At 38.9% G+C, this 22050-nt stretch overlaps 2 protein-coding genes across 4 annotated transcripts in view; one reads left to right on the top strand and one right to left on the bottom strand.

Annotated features, from left to right (window-relative positions):
• The window catches only part of LOC137646998 (speedy protein 1-B-like), a 920935-nt gene that overhangs the window by 710449 nt on the left and 188436 nt on the right, over positions 1-22050 (top strand). The window contains exon 8 of one of the 3 annotated variants that reach the window (XM_068380093.1): positions 4192-4337. The exons of the other annotated variants lie outside the window; for them this stretch is intronic. Within the exon in view, the coding sequence (XP_068236194.1) occupies positions 4192-4322 (131 nt within the window). The 3' untranslated portion in view covers positions 4323-4337. Of the gene's footprint in view, positions 1-4191; positions 4338-22050 lie in introns of those variants that run through there. 3 annotated transcript variants of the gene reach the window in all.
• The window catches only part of LOC137646997 (trehalase-like), a 328032-nt gene that overhangs the window by 96631 nt on the left and 209351 nt on the right, over positions 1-22050 (bottom strand). The window contains exons 8-9 of the mRNA XM_068380088.1: positions 8342-8475; positions 7898-8129 (exon numbers count right to left, since the gene is read on the bottom strand). Of these exons, the coding sequence (XP_068236189.1) occupies positions 7898-8129; positions 8342-8475 (366 nt within the window). The remainder of the gene's footprint in view (positions 1-7897; positions 8130-8341; positions 8476-22050) is intronic.

Raw genomic sequence — 22050 nt, forward strand, 5'->3', positions numbered from 1 at the left:
ACCTGGAACCCCTCATTGCTTGGTGGGTCCTGCAGATCTGTTTCAGCGGCCCCGTCCTCCTTGGCCCCGAGAGGAGTTATCTCCGGGAGAACTTCTCTTAGGGCCTTTTCCTTTCTGACTAGGGCAAAAGGAAGTCGACTGCCTCTCAAAGTTAGGGTTAAACACTGGCGACTGGGCTACCCGTTATTGAGGGACCATCTGGAAGGAGGTCTGAGGCATCCTGGTCATAGTCACGGCAGGAAGTTGTGCAGGTCTGCGTGGTCTCCTTGCCTTTTTATTCTTGGGCTGGGGACCTCCGTCCGAGGAAGATTTACTTTTTGAGTTCATGCCCCACTTTAGGAGAAGGTTCCTATTCTCCGTGGCTGCTCTGGCAACGATCTCTCGGACCAGTTCCTGTGGGAAAAGGTCTTTACCCCAGATACTTGAGGTAATCAGCTCCCTTGGTTCATGTCTGACGGTTGCTGAGGCCAAAACAAACTCTCTGCAAGCTCTCCTTGCTCTGAAGAAAGCATATAAGTCTTTCACAAAGGTACCCATGTGACACTTAGCCAGGAAGATGAACATTTCTGGGGCGTTATGTAGACCTGCACACATTTCCAGGCAGTTCTGATGAGAAAGGGAGGTCGCAAGTCTCTCCTTCGACTCCTGTTCCCTCCTCAGAAGAGGATCTGGCAACTTTGGAAGGTTCTCATTGAACTGTTAGCCTGCTATCTCTAGATCCAACTATGAGACGGAGAAGGTTAGGTGGACATCCTTCCACTTCTCCTCGCAGGTAGGCAGTGCTAGTGAGAATGGTTTGCATTCCTCTAGGGTTGGGCAGGGTTTGCCCTCGTCGACTGCCTTGACGGCAAAGTCTAGTGCATTCTACGAAAAGGGGAAGGAGATGGAGGAAGGAACAAGAAAGGTTGGATGTTTCTTGCTCAGTGCTGAGACTTTGCAGTTGGTGTACCCGGCTCCCTTCAAGGTTTTCAGGAGGATGGCTTGTGCCTTGTCATGCTCAAAGATAATGACCTCTTTGGGTACTGTCTCCTCTCGGGCTGCATGTTCATCCCACAGTCTCACGTAACAGTCTGGGTAGGCCGAAAAGTTAGGCCAGAACTCAAGGTCTTCAATCAACTTGGCCCCCAACTTCTCCGAGATGAATAGCTTCCCATTCATCATGGGCATATGCTCTGCATACCTCCAGGGATTGGTTTTGGAGCAGTGAGGGAGATCCAGCACTCTAAGGGGCTTCTTCGTGGTGCCCTTGGTGGATCCGGGGCAATCTGCCCTCTCTTGCAACAGTATCTGCTGTTGCTTGAGAGATTCCCACATCGTCTCTTGTTCCTTCTGGAACAATTCCATCATCCGTTGGATCAAAGTAAGGATCTCTTCGTTCTTGTCAACTGGTTGTGGGGTTGGGGCCGAGGAAGTTGACGGTATTGGTTGCAATGCCGTCATGGCAAACTGAGTGTTTTCAGTTGCTGTTGACACGGATCCTTCTTCCTCCACTTGTGGATGATCCACGTTTTCTTCATGGCCTTCTTGCATTAGGTCCTGCTCAGTGTCAGTGGACACTTCTGACATCCTCTCTTGATGGATGTCCATGTCTTCCAATGCCTTGTTTATGTCCACGTCGAGCTTCAGTTGTATGAGGGGAGACTGGATCTGTTCCTTGGGCACCACCGAGTTTGGTAGAGCCTTGGGGAACATTAGGCACCTTAGGGAGTCGTTGGGTAAGTACGGTCCCGGAGAGTTCTTCTGGAACCCTCTTACCCATTTGCGAAGGGTCTCCCTCGCTGTATCCCTAGTCTATATGTTGACTGGGGGGGCTTTTCCGAAGGCGTTGGCCAGCAGGGTCGAGCAGGTGGGGCAACCCTTCGGGTCCCAATATTTGAGGACTCCCGACACGATGCAGCATCCCAGGCCATTGCTGAGACCTCCGTCAGTAATAATATTTAGTTCCCCTGATAGGGAGAATACAAGGTAGAAAACCTCTAGGAACTAGAGTTAGAGTTAGTAAATATCTTATACTAACATTATCCACCTGTAGTATATATTAATACTGATCGGTGATTTTGGGGTCCTGATGATCGAAAAAAACCATTTGGGTGTTTAGGGACTACTCAGCCTCAACATAATATCGTGGTCCCAACAACTGACTGCGATAGGAAACACAGAGTATGTTAGAAAACATGTGTACTACTGTATAATTGTATACTGTAGTTTAGCCGGGGGCACTGCTGGTGTTAGGTTAGTACCTGGCGGTATTAACTGATAGAGGGAGAGAAAGCATTAAGGAAAGAGAGTTTCCTATTCTTATGATTAAACATAACAGTTGGAAGTGTAGGAGGACTATCAGACCGCCTACTGCCTCCTTGCCAGAATGAAAGTTCTAATGGAAGGGGGAAGAATCTGTCAGATTCTGGCTTCCACCCATCCACAAAAGGCCTGTCGCCGGCTATGACGTTGGCAGCAATAAATGTGGATTGCAGCTCAAGGGAGAGCTTAGGACTTCCCAAAATATGTTAGGTTTCCCACCGGCAACCGTCAGGAGCCGTCTCAATCTTCCCCCCAATAATATTCACTTCCTGTGAAGGAAGGAAGTAAGGGGGAAGGTGGCAGAGACGGTTGAACTACCTGCTACCGGCAGGGTACCAGCCGGTAACTCAGTCACCCTAGCAAGCCGGGATGACTGTCAGATTACCGGTGAAGGAGTTTTGTGATGGCTAAGACGTCACTAAAGGACAGAAGGGGAAGGGTAAAGGGTCTTATAGTTCATTGATATTAGAGATGGCGGCAGGTATGCCGCCTTCCTTAAACAGTGAACTGAGGAAGCATAGCTTCCTGTGCTGATGACATTGTCGGCAGCAGAGGAAGCATAGTTCCTTTGCTGACGAAATCATCGGCAACAAGACAAGGGCACCCTGAGTTAGTCACTATTTAAATCAAAGCCAGAGGCAGCAAGAACTTTGTTCTACTCGACAGCAATGAAGAACGACAGTGGTTACCACCTGTAGCGGCGGCAGCACTCAGGGAGGGAGAAAGGGTTTAGCCTCTTCTCTCTAAGAGAGAATGAATATCGTAACTTATCTATAGATTCTAGAAAAAACGAGAAAGAACGATAGGGTGAGGCTAAACGTGGGGAATTACTTTACTAACGTATATATGAGCGAGAGTAGCCTAGCTCTGGTAGGATCCGCGGCCAAGGTAGTTGGTATCACCAGGGTGCCTGCCGCATACGATAAGTAAAGTCACATAATAGGAAGAGGAATATTTATGTATACAAAATCACCACTTGTATAATTTGCCTAAATATCTAACATCATAGCTTAATTCCGGGAATTGTCACCCTACTGACTAAATAAAATGCAATTGTAATGAGCGACTGCAGTCGTAAAATAGCTGCCTCCGGTTCTCAGCAACGCTCACCCAAACACACTTAAATTATTGAAATTTAACTGTGAGAAGGGAGACTAAAATTATATACAGGAAAGAATTAACACTCAGCTTTCCAGAAGATGAAGATGCTGGAGATTGCATGATGAATATTCCAATAACTTGTAATAAAACACCGGGTTAACGTGGGAGCACAACTCGCTTAGAGAGCTACAAGAAAAGGAAAGGCGTCGCAGTAGTAGTGGGGATGGAGGTCCAGCGGGTATGTAGAACGGCTCCCCCTTCTTTTGCCACCCTTCCCCCTTACATCAAAGAGTTAAATCTATTCGGGGTGAAGATTGCTATGTGTCGTATCTAGTATACGTCCCCTGATATTATGCGATATCCTTTACTGGATATTCGTGCCAGGAGTCGGAATCCTGGAGACCTTCGGTTTCATTCTCTGGGAGTATCACTGTAGCAAATATCCCTTAGAAAGCTACCTAAAGGAACCCTCTATCAGGACGACATGGCCCGAGCCCAAAATGTAGTTTTATGATAAAATTTAACAAGGTGTTTTTGAAGGGTTTGGAATGAATTAGGTGATTTACACGTAAAATGTGACTCATGACACGAAATTTTCACTAAATGAAAGCCACTCCAGAACATATTAATTTTATGTTGTGAGGCATTACTGTAATCTTTCTTTGAGACAGCTAAGGTCCAAACTCACCCATTTCATCAGAAGGGCTGACCTTGATAGTATACCATCGGGTCATGATCCTAGAAAAGTTGCTTCTTCCTTAAATTTTTTCCAATCTATGTCCTTTGCAGGCTTACAGGCTTACACCGGATGGAAATCTTCAAGAGTGTTCTTCAAACATTCCTTACGTCAGTTGGAAGAGATTAAACACTTTGTAGTGGCTGCTGGTAGTGTGACTAAACCAGCTTCTCAAGTGTTGTGAATGGACTCTTATGGACTGTATAGTTGGGACTCCTCAGTCTACATTGTGCAAAGGGAGTAATGTTCTTTTCAATTGACTATTCAATATTGTAAAGAGTTAAAGGTGATACTTTCCTTTTATGCCATGAGTGTTACTATTTTACTACTCTATTTGGGGTCTGAAAACTTCAGTTTTCTGTATATATCTACTCTATATAATGCTGCATTGCTTACTGTTACATGTATGAATTTTTGGAAACAATAAAAGACTACTGTTCCTTTTTGTGTTTCCTTTTATTGGACCTATTGTACAGAATAAAAGTGGTGTACCTAAATTTTTTAACCCTCCTTTTATAAACTTCAGTCTTTTCATCTACTGGAGACAAAGATCTTTACACTGAATGGAACTGTGCTATTGATTTCCTGTGCTTCTACATTTCACAAACATATTACTTACACTCATAGTTTGGTACCATAGTTATCAATGCTAAGGGACATATGCTTATGTCTGTGCGGTTTAAAGGGTTAAAACTCTCTTGGCCACAACTGAGAATAATAATTCTCTGGTACACTTTCATCAGGATAACATGGCTCGAGTCCAAAAATCAGATTTTGACATACGAAAAATCTATTTTTGGGTGAGATAGCCATGTCGTCCTGATGGCCCGCCCGTTACTTTTCATCCCCTCCCAATTCTCAGTGTGGGGCCTCACATCATGCGATAGCTGCTACTGGAATGGTTCATCAGGAAACGTGTTAGTTGTAGCACATAGAGATCAAGAGATGTAATGACTCTCTTGCCCACGTATCCTATCCCTTATCCTTCGAGACAAGGTTAACTCTCTTCGAGGAAGGATAACCATGACTTGTTATTAACATGTCTCTGATTTACACACGATATCTCTTGGGATATTCGGTCCGGAGGTTAGAACTTTGTGATACCTCTAAGGTAAAATTTTCTGGTATATCACTCGCAGAAATATCCCAAGTAGAAAGCTGCCATTGAGGAACTTCCATCAGGACAAAATGTCTATCTCACCCAAAAATAGAGTTTTCCTATGTCAAAATCCGTTTTTTTGTGCTTAAAACAAGAAATGGTTACCACAGTAATATCTAATAGAATAAAATAATAACATCATTCCATATGATAAAGAAAAGAATGTCACCATCGACTCTTCATTATAAATATAGTTTATCACACACTGCGAAATAGAAGAATATTCAACCTGCACTATGCAGACTGTAAAAGTCTTATATTATACAGTGCATAAGAGTCTATCCACAATATTTAAGCTCGTTGCAAAGAGATCTACTTGCAGTTTTGGGACTTGCTCCAGAATGAAACAGAATGATTTTTCGTCCAGATGCTTGAATCTTGACAGGGCGTCTGCCGTCACATTGCAAACCCCTTCTAAGTTAAGAGCTGAGAGATGCCAAGTTCTCCGTTTTGAAAAGTGAGAATAGCCAAAATTACATGGTTGATCTGTAGAGATCTCGAACCCTGTCTGTTGATACAGTGGATTATCGTCTTGCAATCAAGAACTAATTTGATGTGTGATTATTTTCTTTGGGTTCAGTTTCTTCAGAGAAAGGAACACTGCCATGGCTCCCAGAATGTTGATATGGAATTTTTGAAATGCGACTGATCACTCACCATGTATCTTTTTGGTAGTGGTATGACCCCCCAAACCCTGCTCCAAGGCATTCGTATGGATTGTCACTGACGGAGAAGGAAACAGAAGAGGGCTGTGTGTCGACAAGCTCCTGGCAGTGGACCCCGGCTTGAGCTGTTTGCACAGTAAAGCCGGGATGTTCTGGCGAAGACCTCTCCGAGCATTTGATACCTTTCTACTCCAGACTCTGTTGACATCCTTGAGCCTTACTTTTAAGATTGGATTTATAACCGCTGCAAATTGTAGCGAGCCCAAGATTCTTTCTTGATGACGTCTGGTGATTGTCTTCGACTGAAGTAAAAACCTGATTGAAGTTGCTATTTCCTTCCTCCTGCCCTGAGGTAGAGAGAGGATATGTGATTTCAGGTTCCAGTGCTGGCCTAGCCACTGGAATTCTTGAGGTGAAGATAGCCTGGACTTCTCGATGTTGATTTGGAAGCCCAGGGATTGTATAAATTTCATAACTTCCAGAGCTGTTAGAAGACATTACAACTTCGTTGCAGCTCAGACTAACCAGTCATCGAGGTATACCATCACTTGAAAACATTTGTTCCCATGTTATTGAACAATGGTCTCGACTAGTTTCGTGAAAATCCTTGGAGCTATGTTGAGTACGAAGGGCATACTTTGAATACGTAGGCCTTTCTTGCCAGTAGAAAACCAAGGTAGGAGGAGAAGTGCTGACCTATTGGACGATGCCAATAAGCGTCGGTAAGATCTATGGAGACGATGTAAGCCAGTGGAGTAGTAGGGTCCATATTTGTGAGATAGTTAGCATCTGGAACTTGTCGCTCTGAATGAATTTGTTTAGTGGGGTCAAGTCCAGAATAGTTCAAAGAGTGTTTGAATTTTTCTTTGGGACACAGAATAGTCATCCTTGAAAGTTCATGGATTTTGTGCAATGAATAACTCCCCTCCATAGAAGATCCTGCACATACTGCTCCAAGAATAGGGTAGTGGGTTGGAAGAACCTCTTGAACTGTGGTGGTTGCTGTCTCCATTTCCAGCCTAGTCTTTTTGAGACTATGCTGTGTGCCTATGGATCGAATTTCCATTAATCCTTGAAGTGATAGAGTCTTCCCCTTACTGGAAGCTCCTCATTGTCTCATTGTTGTTTTGAAGGACCTGCTCCTTTATGCAACTTGCCTTTATTTTCTCGGGCCCTAGATTGGCCACCTCTTCCAGACTTTCCCTTTCCACTTGCATTTTTTCCTTGAGCTCCGGTAGGGTGAAAAGTTGAAGTGGTCCATTTTTAGACGGGATTGAATGGCGGGGACTGGGTCACGTACTGCTGGGGAACCATGTACACTGTCTGGGTAATAGTAGCAATTGCGGCTGTCGCGACAGGAAAGGACGCCATTTCTGCATAAGGCTATGGTTCTCTTGAATCGCCCTATCCATGACTTCTTTAACTACCTTTTGGGGAAACAGACCTTTCCCTCAGATGTTTGAGTCGATCAATTTTTTAGGCTCATGAATAATAGTTGCCGCTGCTAGGACGTCCTTGTTTGTAATTTAACAACAATTGCTCAATTTCCTTCTAACAATACATATAATCTTTAGCTTTCTAATGCAATCTCCAGTTTCTTCCTATCTTTTTTCCTTGGGTAGATGTAAAATGTCAATACAAGAAAGTTAAAAAATATCAAAATTGCACTCCGTAAAAAATTAGCATTGTGTAATTAGTCACAGATGTTTCCCACATACATTCACTGAATCGCCATGAAAGAGCACCCATTTCTACTCAATTTGCATGTGAAATAAAGTCCTAAAGCACACTTAATTTTCATGATTACATTTAAAACTGTTTTTTGTATAAACTTTCATATACACCATACCCTATTTAATATCTATAAACATTGCAACGATATTCTGCATGCCTCATAAAAAGGAAAATAGAATACCTGAAGGAAACTTCACTTACTTTCTTTTTTGACGAGTCTTTATGTCGAAGTCATACCATATTCCAGCTTTGTTGTCCCAAAAAATCTCTGCCATAGTAGTATTCTTCAGCATTGCCAGTTCATTGTAATATGTTTCCTTGGTATAATTTCCCACCTTTTGATAGAATTCACTAAGAATTTTGGCGTTTAAGCAAAGAAGGCTGTTCAGGTCTACTGGAGCTATTGAAGTAACCTTTAAGTGTTCAAGAGAACCTGGAAAGGAATATAATTCTTTATAATCTAAATTATCCAAAGGTACAGTAAACTTTATCATAAATAACAGGATTTTCATACTTAACAAAATAAATTCATCACTAACATACACAAATTAGAAAAACAATAATAATTTTCTGAAGAACAGTGTAGCTTAATTTTGAAAAGCAGCGTAGTGTATTTTTGGAAAAAAAATAAGATGATATCCTGACCTCTATTACTTCCATTATTTACAATCCAACGAGTTGAATAGTCCCATCCAGACTCAGCACCTGACTTCAATTCAACATAAAGGTCTTCTTTTTCCTCCTCAGTTCGTTTATTTTCAGCTAGCTCGTAATCTTCTCTGCATATGAAAATAGATTTAGACATCAGAAAACATACATCAAACAAAACAAATGCGCCAGAAAATGGAAGAAACTGCTGAAACTTAATACACAAATTACTTCATAAGATTATCTATTGACAAATAAAAGAAAGCTTTTATACAATTTACTTTAAAAGACTATTTATTGACAAATGAGCATGACAATAAGCAAAACATTTATATCCATTGATTGTTAAGCCCTTGATCATCAGAATTTATTTGGTTACTTGGATGGAAGTTAAGGGGACCGTCCGCCATGTCCGCCATTTTTTTTTTAATGATTCAAAATACTCAATTTATATATATGTTTTAGACATATACAATACCTTCATCATATAGAAATTTCAAGTCATTTGATCAAAATATTTTTGATTTATTAGCAAAAATCATGATTTTTATAAATATTTTAGGTACATTTTTCTCAACTAATATGACAGCAATTGTATTGAAAATCATACCATCAAAACTTCTTTATAAATCGAATAATTGTGTGTGACAGATTTTAGATTTTACTTTTTCTTTTTTTAATTAATTTTTTTCTTAATTTTCTTTTTCTAGACGTAGCATAATCATGAAAAAAGAGAAAAAGGAAAATAAAAATTCTAGTACACAAAGTTGTGGGATTCTTATTCCTCTTTTCAATTATATCTTTCTCTAAAAAAATCGAACAATAAATGAGTGAGAAAAATTTACCTTAGTGTGAATAAGTATGTTTTTGAGTTATGAGTTCACAAAGATTTGCTATAAATTTTTGCTCTTTTCTTAAAAAAATCAAGATAACATTATTATTATGACCCTACTTTGTACTTATATTGTTTATTCCTACATGAAGGCTCCCTAAATGAGGTATTTAAACACTATGTTTACTAATACACTTGGTGTAAGGGTGTCATGAGTTGCCAGAGGCCTCTCATTGTTACCAGAATTTTAGTTGGTATGTTCCAGTTTTGTACTGTATTTCATGTTTCCCTCTCTTTTTGGTTCTTTGTTTGTTGCTGTCTGCTTACTTTTTGTTCTTTCTTTGACTTTAGGTAACATTGACCTTGCTATAAAGTTCACGAGGATGTTCGTATATACATCGTGTTTACAATGTATATACGAACTGCAACTAAACAAACACACATGCAATGTAACTTCTATATGTCTTTGGAAACTCTGGGTGTTCTTCTCGTAGATCATAGTTGCGTTCACCTACCCCCTACCAATGCCTTCCATATCTGCCAGGTGTACGAGATTTCGAAATATAAGTGAAAAAATCGCTATATAAATGAAAAAGAATAAACACGCAAAGATAATTCTGTCAAACTCGGTCATGCAGATGACGCAGTAAAGATGACATCCTCATTAAAAGACTGCTATATCTTCATTATTTGTAAAAATGACTGGCTTATACCTCTGGTTAGCATGGACGATATGTTTCTGCATGCATAGAAACAATAAAACGATTTTCGATTTCTAAAAGTTATTATATCAAAATACCATGGCGGATGGTCCCCTTAAGTTTGAATTGTTCGAATAAGGTGAAAATTGCTGTAGATTCCAGGTATGTGTGACTTAGATGTACTAACTTCAGATTTCACTATCACTTTTCATGTCTACGGAAGCTGCTTTCCTTATGCTCTTTGAGATCTATACCAAATGGGCCCCTTTCACCAGGAACCAGGGCCACATGCAACCAAAAGGATGGCATCGCCATGGTGTCCCCCACAGAGCTCTTTTTGCAAAATTTTATAAGGGCATAGTTGAAAAGCAGGTTTCCTTAAGGATCAACAAACCAGACATTTATGTCCCTTGTATTGAGGAACTCCAAAGTATGTTTGAGGAATGCAGCTCTCTATGTTTGACCCTTGAACAAAGCCTCCAGGACGTCTCCCATTCCTTGATGTCCTGGTAATAACCGATAATCATGGATCTAACACCTACATTTATGTCAAACCAATAATCTTAGCCTTTGCCTAAAGGGCAAGAGCGAGTGCTTGGCCAGGTATAAAGCAACCACAGTAAAGGCATATGATAAGAAGGCCTTATCACATTGCTCATAATGGAGGGCCACCCACGAGATTGATCGTGTGACCTAGGTCCTCAGTAACAATGGATATCCAAATACAGTCGTCAGATGTGAAATTAAGAAGATACTCAATAAATGGTATGAAGAAGACCTGCCTATACCTACAAAATCAGCCAGCATAAACTTAGACTATAAAGGTTTTATGCATAAGAAGTATGACTACGATGAAAAAGAAATTAAAAATATCATTAGAAACCATGTATCAGCCACACAAGATGACACCATCATCAAACTCATTATATTTTAGCAATCAGCTAAGACCATGAATAGGATCCTGAGAAATAACCGGTGCCCATGGGTTGGTTACCCATAGGAAAACTAGCGTGGTCATGACATGGGTAAATACAATAATATTGATAGAACATATTATTAAAACAGAAAAACTGTATCTCTTTTCCAAGAGTGTATGCAGCGAGAAGAAATTCAGTTTGTGTTTGGTGTCAAAGATGTCATCACCTTGACATTGAAACGAGAAAAATCAAAGAACTAAAACCAAAAATAATGATTAGCAATGTGTACAATGATGAAGATGATGTAGTAAATTCTTTGATTCAAAGAAATCGCTGCCTGGACCAAATCCAAAAAAGAGAAGAGAAGATATGTGTAGTCTAGAAGAAAACTGCCTGGGGGGGGGGGGGTTGGAACCACCCACTATGTGATGAACTGTGATCCTGAAGTTCGGAGGGCTATTCATGATAATGGGGACAAAGTTTCATTACGATGTGGTATTTATAATATACGTGATAAGTAACATGTGATCACCTGCTACCACTGTCAGAGTTATGGACATCTTGAAAAAGATTGCAAATCTAAGAATGATGATTATGTCTGCGGGAAATGTTCAGGAAAACATTCCACCAAGGGGTGTAATTCCCAAGTATCAAAGTGTATAAATTGCACAAAGTTAAACAAACCAAGTGACCACATAGTAAATTCTTGAGACTGCAAAGCTTATGACTTGAAATTGCAAAGACTGGCAGAAAATACTGATCATGGTTACTAAGGATGTCATAAACTGTGACTATGCAAATATACAATCTGTAGGTAATAAGATTATTCAAATTCGAGAATTGATAAACGAGAAATATTTAGATATACTAGCATTATCTGAAACATGGCTAAATAACTTGGACAAGGCAAAGGTCACTGAAATGACGCCCGCCACACACACCTTTCACATACCGAGAGAAGGTAGGTCTGGTGGGGGTGTCAGACTCTTTATTCATAAAGTTACTCAAATCTAAAAATGTTGAAAAGAATTAGTGCAACAAGCTTTGAATATATAGAAATAAACTTTACGCCCAAAAACAGGAAAATATCCTTTGTGACAATCTACGAACCCTCTAGAACAAACACTAATATCTTTTTTGAAGAATTTGGTGCTGTCATTGAGATGATTATCATGGAGAAAAATGAATTAGTTATCTGTGGAGACTTTTTTGGATGGATGACGCATCAAATCCTGATGCTTTGGCATTTAGTGAGTTACTAGAATCATATCGACTAGTGAATAAAGTCGACTGTACAACTACTTTAACTGAGCAGACGTTGGACTTAGTTTTAAGTGATGACATGAATAATATTGTATCTGATATAAAAGGTGAAGAGAAATGTACTATCTTCCAAGTACACAAACTTATTACGTTTAGTCTACCTCTACAGAAACATGCGTTAGTAAAGAAAATAAACTGTAGACACAAATCAAATTTTTCTTCTACCGTATTTATGGAAGAAGTTACAAAGAAAATAAATGATGCTATCAACATTCCCTGTAATCATGGTGACCAACATTGGGTTAACTGTCTTACGACCACTTTTAATAAAGTGAGTAAAAGTGAATATGATACCATGTGCCCACCGATGGAATAGACTGCAACTGTAAAAGACCTATCTCCTTGGTTTGATGGAGAGACCTTGGTGAAAAAGAAGGAAAAAAGACACAAAGAAAGAAAGTGGAATAGGTTAAAAACTGAAAGTACTTGGGGTAGAATACAAAACTGCTGCATGTCAATATAACTACCTACAAAGAAGGATAAAAAGTAAATACTATAAGAGAAAGATCCTCCTAAATGGTATAACGGGAAATGTAAAAGAAAAGAAGCTACCTGATGTATACAGTGACCATGAACTAGCAAATAATTTTCTAGTATTCTTTAAAAACAAAATTGAAAATATAACCAGGTAATCATTTGTAAATACTCAACATCAGATTAATGATACACTAGGCACACAGGCAGAATTAATACGATTTAACAGCATAACACCAGATGACATCACCAGAATTATCAAGAGAGCAAAGAAAACAAACTGTGCGATCGATTCTATGCCAATATCTGAAGTAATTGGAGAGAGAGGCTTTTCTAGTCTAGCCGAAATAATAATGAGAATAGCAAATGCAAGCATTGATGAATGTAAGTTTCCTAAATCTGAGAAATGGCTGTAGTCACACAGGTTCTGAAAAAATGCACTGGACTACCAGGAATTAAAGTCATATAGACCTATTTCGAATCTATCCTTTGTTTCAAAAGTTCTTGAATACGTAATTCCTGAACAATTAGTCAGTCACTTGGAAATAATAGAAGCTTTGCCTGACAACCAATCTGCTTACAGAAAACTATACTCTACGGAGACAGCCATCTACTCTGTTGTAAATGATATGCTGGAAATGATGGATGAAAATAAATGTGGTATCTTAATACTGCTCGATCTTAGTGCTGCTTTTGTTACGGTGGTGCATGAACTGCTACTAAATGATCTACGGTCCATCGGCGTTGAAGATCAAGTCTTCGAATACCTAAAAGACTACTTAGTTGGTAGAAATTACTGTGTACAAATTGGAAATTCTTATTCATCATATGAACCCTTAAACAGAGAGGCACCCCAGGGGAGTGTACTTGGCCCAATCTTATTCTGCATCTATACTATTGGTCTATTCGAAAATACTACAAAGGCATGGCGTGAAGTTCAAACTATTTCCGGATGACACACAATTTTACTTCTCCATAAGTGATATAGATGACACTACTAAAACTCTAAACCGAATCCTTGATAGCGTAAGAGAATGGATGACATTTAAAAAACTAAAATTAAATGAGAGCAAAACTTAATTCATGGTGCTGGGTAAGAGAAACAGCGTGAGAAACTTGGGCAATATTTAAATGAACATAAATAATGACTCAGTGCCGATATTTAGTAAAGTTCAAGATCTAGGTGTATTTCTTGACTGTAACCTGTCCCTAAATGTCCAAATAAATAATGTAATAAAAACTGCTAGTTATCATCTTGGAAATATTGCATTTATAGAAAAGTACCTGGATGAAAATTCTGTAAAGAAACTTGTGATAAACTGTGTTTTTACCAGGATTGACTACTGCCACTCTATCTACTACAATTTACTAAAGTGCAACTTAAGAAATTACAAAGCATAATAAACAGAGGACCAAGACTGATAAAAGGTGTCCCACCTAGAGAAAGGATCACCCCCTATACTAATTGATTTACACTGGCTGCCGATTAAAACGAGAATCAAATTTAAAACATGTACAATAACCCGCCAAATTATCAGAAGCAGTCGTCCAAAATACTTAAGAGAATTGCTACATATTGCGCAGTCAACAAATCGTGTCGACACGAGAATAGTTACAGATGGCTTCAAACTGTTGGAACCTAGATACATGTCTACTTTAGGCTCCAGAGCCTTTAAATATGCGGCCCCGAGACTATATAAAAAGCTTCCATGAAACTTCCGAATGATTGAAGACATTAAGGCTTCCAAGAGAAAACTGAAGACTTTCATATTTCAACAGTCATACAACAGTGATGATTTAACAGTAAATGAACAATACGAGATATGAACCGTTAAATACTCTGAACAAACAAGGTAAAAGGACAGTGGAGGTCCTGTAGAGAGTCGGGTTCCCCTGCTGTATGGGACCTGAAAAGCAGCCATCAAAGTAAGCCATCAAAGTAATTACTGTTGTCAGAATTTTGGAGACAAACCAAGCCTCAAGAAAAATTCTTTTATGGAAAATGTCATCACGGGTCGTCTCATGCCATGTTTTTTGTTTGGGTGCAACATTATGTCCAGATTGCATCATAAATTTGGTCTAGAAGCTTCTATGGTGTGACCGGAGTGGGCATTTTTAAGGAAACCAATCAGGATACAGAATATCAAAACTCCTTACATGGAAATAATGATTGCCTATCGTAAAGAGCTCTGCCTATACATGGGTATACGAGCTTTCAGAAGACTGTCCAAAAGAGGTATGAACAATGTCCAAATGAGATAGAAACCATATCCCGACGTAATGAGAACATGATAAGGAAACCAAAAATCAGACAGAGCAAAGTATTGAACTCCCCGTCAGACAAGAAACATCTATCTCTAAAATTTTGTCAGAGTCGAATCGAAGAGAAGAATCGAAGCATCTAGTCCTCCCTGTTTGTGACAAGAAATAGTTAACAATGCTCTTAGCCTGTTCTTCCTTTTACACTGTTATGATTCCCGTTGTATATTTATTAAATATTTTTATTTAGTTTTCTTATCAGTCACTAGATGGAGTGAGTATCCTTAAAAATGTATGGTTGTTTTCAGTCACTAGATGGTGTGACTAATTAGTTGTGATTTAAGTATTGTTTGTTTGTTCCATGGTCCATGGATGACCAAATATTGTTTACTTCGACAATAAAGTTTGCTTTGTCCAGTGTGCTTCCTGGATTGGTGATTAACGGTTCTTGGATTTATTACTTGGATTTAAAAGTGTTTATTTGTATTTGGTAAGATTTTATTGTTCATTTTGTTTCGAAACACCAGTGGATTTATTTAAAAGAAAGTTATGAATTTATTTATCATTATTTCTTTATATTTCTGTACATACGTGTAGAATATATATATTGTAATTAAAAGTGGTTAAAAAGTGATTATCTATTTTCCCTTTTAAATTATAAACTTTAAACTGAACCTAGTAAACTAGCACTAACTTCTAAGAATATTGTTATGATCTATAAAAGTGCTACATGAAATCGTGAGTTATAGATACGAATCATAACAAATGGTGACCTGGCCAGGATATTCTACACGTCGTGTATGTACAGAAATTTTCCTAATCGCCTCTATTGTCGAACATATGCGTATTTTTTAAATATATTAAACGAGCGAAGTTTTGTGAAACGTGTTCTCATTTTAGTTGACTATTGATGGCTGCTCTGTATGATTGATTTTTTGCGACCAAAAAACTTTAAGTGAAGTGTAAAGTTTAATATTTAAATTTAGTTTTGAATAGTAAAAATTATTGTAGTTATGGAGCCTTTTGATTTGAGTGCATTTGTTAGTCAACCCTCTATTGGCTATTTGCGTTCGCATACGATACGTAAAGAGGACTGGTTATCTATTGCGCGTGAATATGAATTTGTTCGTGATGTCAAGAAAACTTGGCGTAAATCACAAGTCAAGCATTTTGTTATAAGTAAATTGGTTGATAATGATATATTAACTGAAGAAGCGTTTGATCTTTGTGATGAAACAAGTTCAGTGTTAGAGGTAAAGAGGTTAAGAGTTGCAATATGCTGAGAGAGAAAGAGAGAAAGATAGAATAGAGAGGTCAGAACGTGAAGAACGAGACCGGAAAGAGCGGTTAGAACGTGAAGAGCGTGAATATAAGTTTAAGTTAGAACAACTTAAAATTGAACGCGAAACTGGTGGTGTAGCTCGGTTAGAAGATAGTAACACTAATGTAATTAAGTATTCAAAGATGATTCCTTCCTTTGACGAAAACTCGCCTGATGAATTTTTTGCTTTATTTGAGAAGTTGGCAGATAGTTTAGAGTTACCTAAGGTAATATGGCCAATTCTTATTCAACCTGCTTTAAAGGGTAAAGGTCGGTCTGCCTTTCTTGCTTTAACATTAGAAGAAGGTAAAGATTATGATTTTATTAAAGAATCTATCTTGCGTGTGTACGAACTCACCCCGGAATATTACCGCTTAAAGTTCCGTAAATATCGTAAATTTGACAACCAGTCGTATGTTGAATATTCCCATAATATTGTGCGTATGCATGATAAGTGGTTAAAGTCGGCTGGTGTTTCGAGCATGGATGAATATAGAGAACTAATATTAGTAGAACAATTTATAAGAGGTATACCCATTGATACGCAGAGGTATTTATTTGAGAAAGAAGTAACTACTCTTCAAAGAGCAACTGTACTTGCTGAAAATTTTAGGTTATTAAGACCTCGCTATTCAGGTAACCAATCCAGGAAGACACCAGGTAAGTCACCTCAAAACTCACCACCAACAAGTCCTTATAGATTATCTGTTAAATCTCTTGGCTCTGGTGCTAGTTCAAGTGTAACTTGTTATTCGTGTGGTGAGGTCGGTCATGTGAAAGCTAGATGTCCCAAACATTCTAGGAAGAATGAAAGAAAGAGTAAAGCAGAGGAATCTAATTTCTCTTGTTGCGATATAAATGCTGAGTCAGCTGGTGGTGTTGATGGTTTCAAACCATTCTGCTTTGACGGAGTTTTGGTTACTGGTGATGAACATAGTGAGGGTGTTGTTGTAAAGCTAATGCGGGACACCGGTTCATCACAGAGTTTAGTTGTAAGAGGGGCAGTACCTGGGTTAGAGGACTGTCTTACCAATGATAAAGTAATAGTTAGGAGCATAGGTGGTTTGACTACTTTGCCTCGGGCTAGAGTGCATTTGGATTGTGGCATATTCAAGGGTAATATCATTGTGGGTATTGTAGAGTCTCTTCCGATTCCTGGCGTAGATGTTCTTGTTGGAAATGATGTTGCAGGTAATCTTGTGGTGCCGGACCCAGTGGTATGTGATAATCCTTTGGAAGTCAGCCCTGTTCAGCAGTTGGAGGATGTGGAACCTGAGTTGTTCCCATCTTGTGTAGTTGAACGCAGCAGAGGCCTGCGTGGTATTGTTTTGACCGAATCGGTACCTAGTATTGATGACCAGTTCAATGCTGTTGAATGTGGTGCTAGGTCTGCAGTTGAGGATGACAAGGTGAGAGATGGAGTACGTTTAGATTTAGGGACAGATTTTGACTACTCTCTCTATAGTTTGTTTAATGAAAGTGTTCAACCTGATATTCCTACTGTGGTTAGGGAGAATAGTTTTGATACTACGAGTAGGAAAGGTTGTAATGGAAAAGTTGGAAATGTATTGACATCATCATGCAATGATGTATATAAAATTAATGTCACAGATTTGAAACATGAACAAATTAACGATGTCTCTTTACAGCCTTTGTTTAAGAATGCATTGACAGAGAAGGAGAGTATGGCAGAATCTACATGTTACTACTTGAAAGCTGGAGTGCTAATGAGGAAATATAGAGGAAGTACTGCAGCAGCAACTGCCTCTTGGGAAGTTAAACAACAGTTGGTGGTTCCAGCATCTCTGAAAAATCATGTGATGAAGGTGGCCCATGAAGTCTCTACTACTCATCTTGGGATTAAGAAGACAGCATATAGTATATTGCAATATTTTTATTGGCCTAGCCTTTTTCGTGATGTGAAGGTATTCTGCAATTGTTGCGTAACCTGTCAAAAAGTAGGTAAGCCAAACCAAGCACCTAAACCAGTTCCTTTGGTGCCTCAAGTAGTCTGTAATGTTCCTTTTGAAAAAGTTATTATTGACTGCGTTGGACCTCTACCAAAAACAAAAAGACAGCACCAATACATGTTGACTATAATGTGTTCTAGTATTAGATATCCAGATGCTATTCCTCTACGGAATATAACTACTAAGAATCTTATTCCACACCTTATCAAGGTTTTTACTCAATATGGCATACCTAAAGTTGTTCAAACCGACCGTGGTACCAATTTTACATCAAAGCTTTTTCAGGATGTTATGTTGGCTATGGGTGTTCACCATTCAATATCTACAGCTTATCATCCGCAAAGCCAGGGGGCGCTAGAGCGATTTCACCAGACGCTTAAGGAGGCTCTGACTAAATACTGCCATGAACATCAGAAGGAGTGGGATGAGGGACTACCGTTTGTGTTGTTCGCCATAAGAAATACTCAGCAAGACAGTTTGGGATATTCGCCTTCTGAACTACTTTATGGTAGGAGTATTAGAGGACCCTTAAAGGTTTTATATGATGTCTGGCTGGAAAACCATGAATCAGGTAAAGACTTACATCAATATGCTGTTACTCTTAAAAAGCAATTAGATGAGGCTCGAGTATTTGCACATCAGAATCTGTTTAAAGCCCAAAATAGTATGAAGAAAAGGTTTGATGTTAAAACTGTAATAAGAGAATTTAAACCAGGTGATCAAATTTTAATGCTTAATCCCACTAAGAAGTCTTTAGAATGTCGTTTTGAAGGACCCTATACTGTAGTAGAGAGACGGGGCAATAATGTATATGAAATTGAAACTACTGGTAAGAGGAAAGATAGGCATCTTGTTCATGTGAATAGACTTAAGCCTTTTGTGTCAGAGAGGACTAAAGTGAAGTCGACAGTGCTTGCAGCTGTAAACGTTAAGAATGATTCGGTTATTGTTCCAGAGAATGATTTTCAAATAGGTAATGATTCTCACCTCTCCAATTCTGAAATTTTGATTAATATCTCCGCAAAATTAATGCATTTAGGTTCTCACAAGGCTATGGATGTGGAACGTTTGCTGAAGTCTTTCAGAGATCTGTGTGGAGATGTACCAACACAAACTAATCTTTTGGAATATACTATCATTTTGAAAGAGGGAACAACCCCATGCAAGCAAGCACCTTATCGAGTATCCCCATACAAGAGAGCTATATTGAGAAAAGAAACTCAGTTTCTACTGGATAACGACTTGGCCGAAAGCTGTGACAGTCCTTGGTCTTCACCGTGTTTATTAGTACGAAAACCCGATGGATCGTTTCGACTCTGCACCGATTATAGACAGGTTAATAAACTCACTGTCACAAATGCATACCCACTGCCTAGAGTGGATGATTTGATTGATCAAAGTCTTGGTCGGACCACATGAAGGGCTTGAAAGAAGTATTGCTGCGTCTGAGGAAGGCAGGTTTGACAATAAACCTGAAGAAAAGTGACTTTGGACATGCCAAGATACAATACCTTGGATACGTTGTGGGAAGCAATGAAGTGGCACCAGTAGATGCCAAGGTGAAGGATATCATTGCCATACAGCCTCCCACCTCTAGAAGAGAAGTTCAACGATTCCTGGGAATGATTGGATACTATCGACGTTTTTGCGAAAATTTCTCAGATGTGGTCGCTCCTCTCACTTCTCTTACAAGCAGTAAAAAGAAATTTAATTGGACTGACGATTGCAAGGCTGCCTTTGAATACTCAAAACGCATCCTGGCATCTTGTCCAGTTTGGCAGGCACCAAATTTTAAGAAACCCTTTTCAATTGAGGTTGATGCCAGCGACTTGGGAACGGGAGCTGTACTGCTACAGGAAGGGACAGATGGAATCTTGCATCCAGTAATGTATGCTTCTCAGAAGCTCAAACCTCGCCAACGACCCTATGCAACTGTTGAAAAAGAAGCTTTTGGGTTATTGGTTGCATTGGAGAAGTTTGCAGCTTATCTCCATTGTTCTCCATTTACTATCAATGTCTACACGGACCATCAGCCTCTAACGTTTTTACAGAGAATGAGAACGAAAAATCATCGACTCATGAGATGGTGGCTGATGCTACAAGAATATGATCTTCAAATACACCATATAAAAGGAAAAGACAATGTATGTGCAGACATGTTATCACGGAATCCTACATGATAGAGAATATTAAAATAGTCTTTTCAGTCATCTTGATGGTGATGACGACTTTTTGTGGGGGGATATGTTATGATTCCCGTTGTATATTTATTAAATATTTTTATTTAGTTTTCTTATCAGTCACTAGATGGAGTGAGTATCCTTAAAAATGTATGGTTGTTTTCAGTCACTAGATGGTGTGACTAATTAGTTGTGATTTAAGTATTGTTTGTTTGTTCCATGGTCCATGGATGACCAAATATTGTTTACTTCGACAATAAAGTTTGCTTTGTCCAGTGTGCTTCCTGGATTGGTGATTAACGGTTCTTGGATTTATTACTTGGATTTAAAAGTGTTTATTTGTATTTGGTAAGATTTTATTGTTCATTTTGTTTCGAAACACCAGTGGATTTATTTAAAAGAAAGTTATGAATTTATTTATCATTATTTCTTTATATTTCTGTACATACGTGTAGAATATATATATTGTAATTAAAAGTGGTTAAAAGTGGTTAAAAAGTGATTATCTATTTTCCCTTTTAAATTATAAACTTTAAACTGAACCTAGTAAACTAGCACTAACTTCTAAGAATATTGTTATGATCTATAAAAGTGCTACATGAAATCGTGAGTTATAGATACGAATCATAACAACACCATCATCAAATTCTGGGAGAAAACCGTTGCTGTCCCATCTTGAAGCGACCCCTTCTGTGACTTCTTTGAATCTGAAGTTATCATCCCAGCTTCACCTAAACTTCATCTACCCTTCTGCAATGTTTTCAAGCCTAAGGCTTCCATACCAGTATCTTCTCAGCAGCAGCATAAAACTCTACAGCATTCCATAAGTATTGCTCTACTTTCCTACCTGTTCTCCCTATCTATTGATAATTTTTAGAGGTAGTAGGTTGGCCAGGGCACGAGCCACCCAATGAGATACTACCACTAAAGAGTTATCGGGTCCTTTCCCTGTCCCCCGACAGATTTTGATGAAACTGACTGTAATGTATTGAGAAACACTACTTTCATTCTACTGTGTTGATCTGATTCCACTGTGTTGAACCTTCTGTGGTCTGTCTCCCGCCATCCACGAACTGTGACGCTAGTAGCAGCAGGGAGCTGCATACTTATAATTGAGACAGCACAATAAAGCAAGTGAATTTCCAACCTGTCTTCTTGGATCCTAAGTATTGATAGACGAGGATGCTGCAGTGGTGACAAGAATAAATAATGAGGAGGTATGTATTAGTGAAAAAGAGTTAGTGTACCAACACAGCCGGCCACTACCGTATCTAGCCTAGTATAGCAGTTTAGGCCTGGCCAACGTCCAGACACTTAGTAATCGAGTTAGTCCAGTTCAGCTGTATTTGTGGGGGACTACCGAAGTTCCATACACCTTCAGGAAGGATGGCAGCCACAAGGAGACCCACAATTCCCGAGTTTAACCCTGATAAGTTAGAATTATCTCGTTGGCTAGATTTATTCTCCATGAATTATGAGGTAAATGAAGTAACAGGAGCGACAGCAAAAAGGGCTTTGTTGCTTTCTTCAGTTGGAGTAGAAACATTTTCCACAATCTGTAAGTTAACAGCACCGAATTTGCTGTCTGCAGTTCCCTTTGATGACCTAGTAAATAAACTAAAGTTTCATTTCATAACTAAACCTAGGTATCATAGAACCTTGTATGATTTCTTACAGCGAAAGAAGAAAAGTAGAGAGTCATTGAAGGAATATTATGCGGTACTAAAAA

The sequence above is a fragment of the Palaemon carinicauda genome, chromosome 9 (genome assembly GCF_036898095.1).
Source record: "Palaemon carinicauda isolate YSFRI2023 chromosome 9, ASM3689809v2, whole genome shotgun sequence".
Classification (NCBI taxonomy): Eukaryota; Metazoa; Arthropoda; class Malacostraca; order Decapoda; family Palaemonidae; genus Palaemon; species Palaemon carinicauda.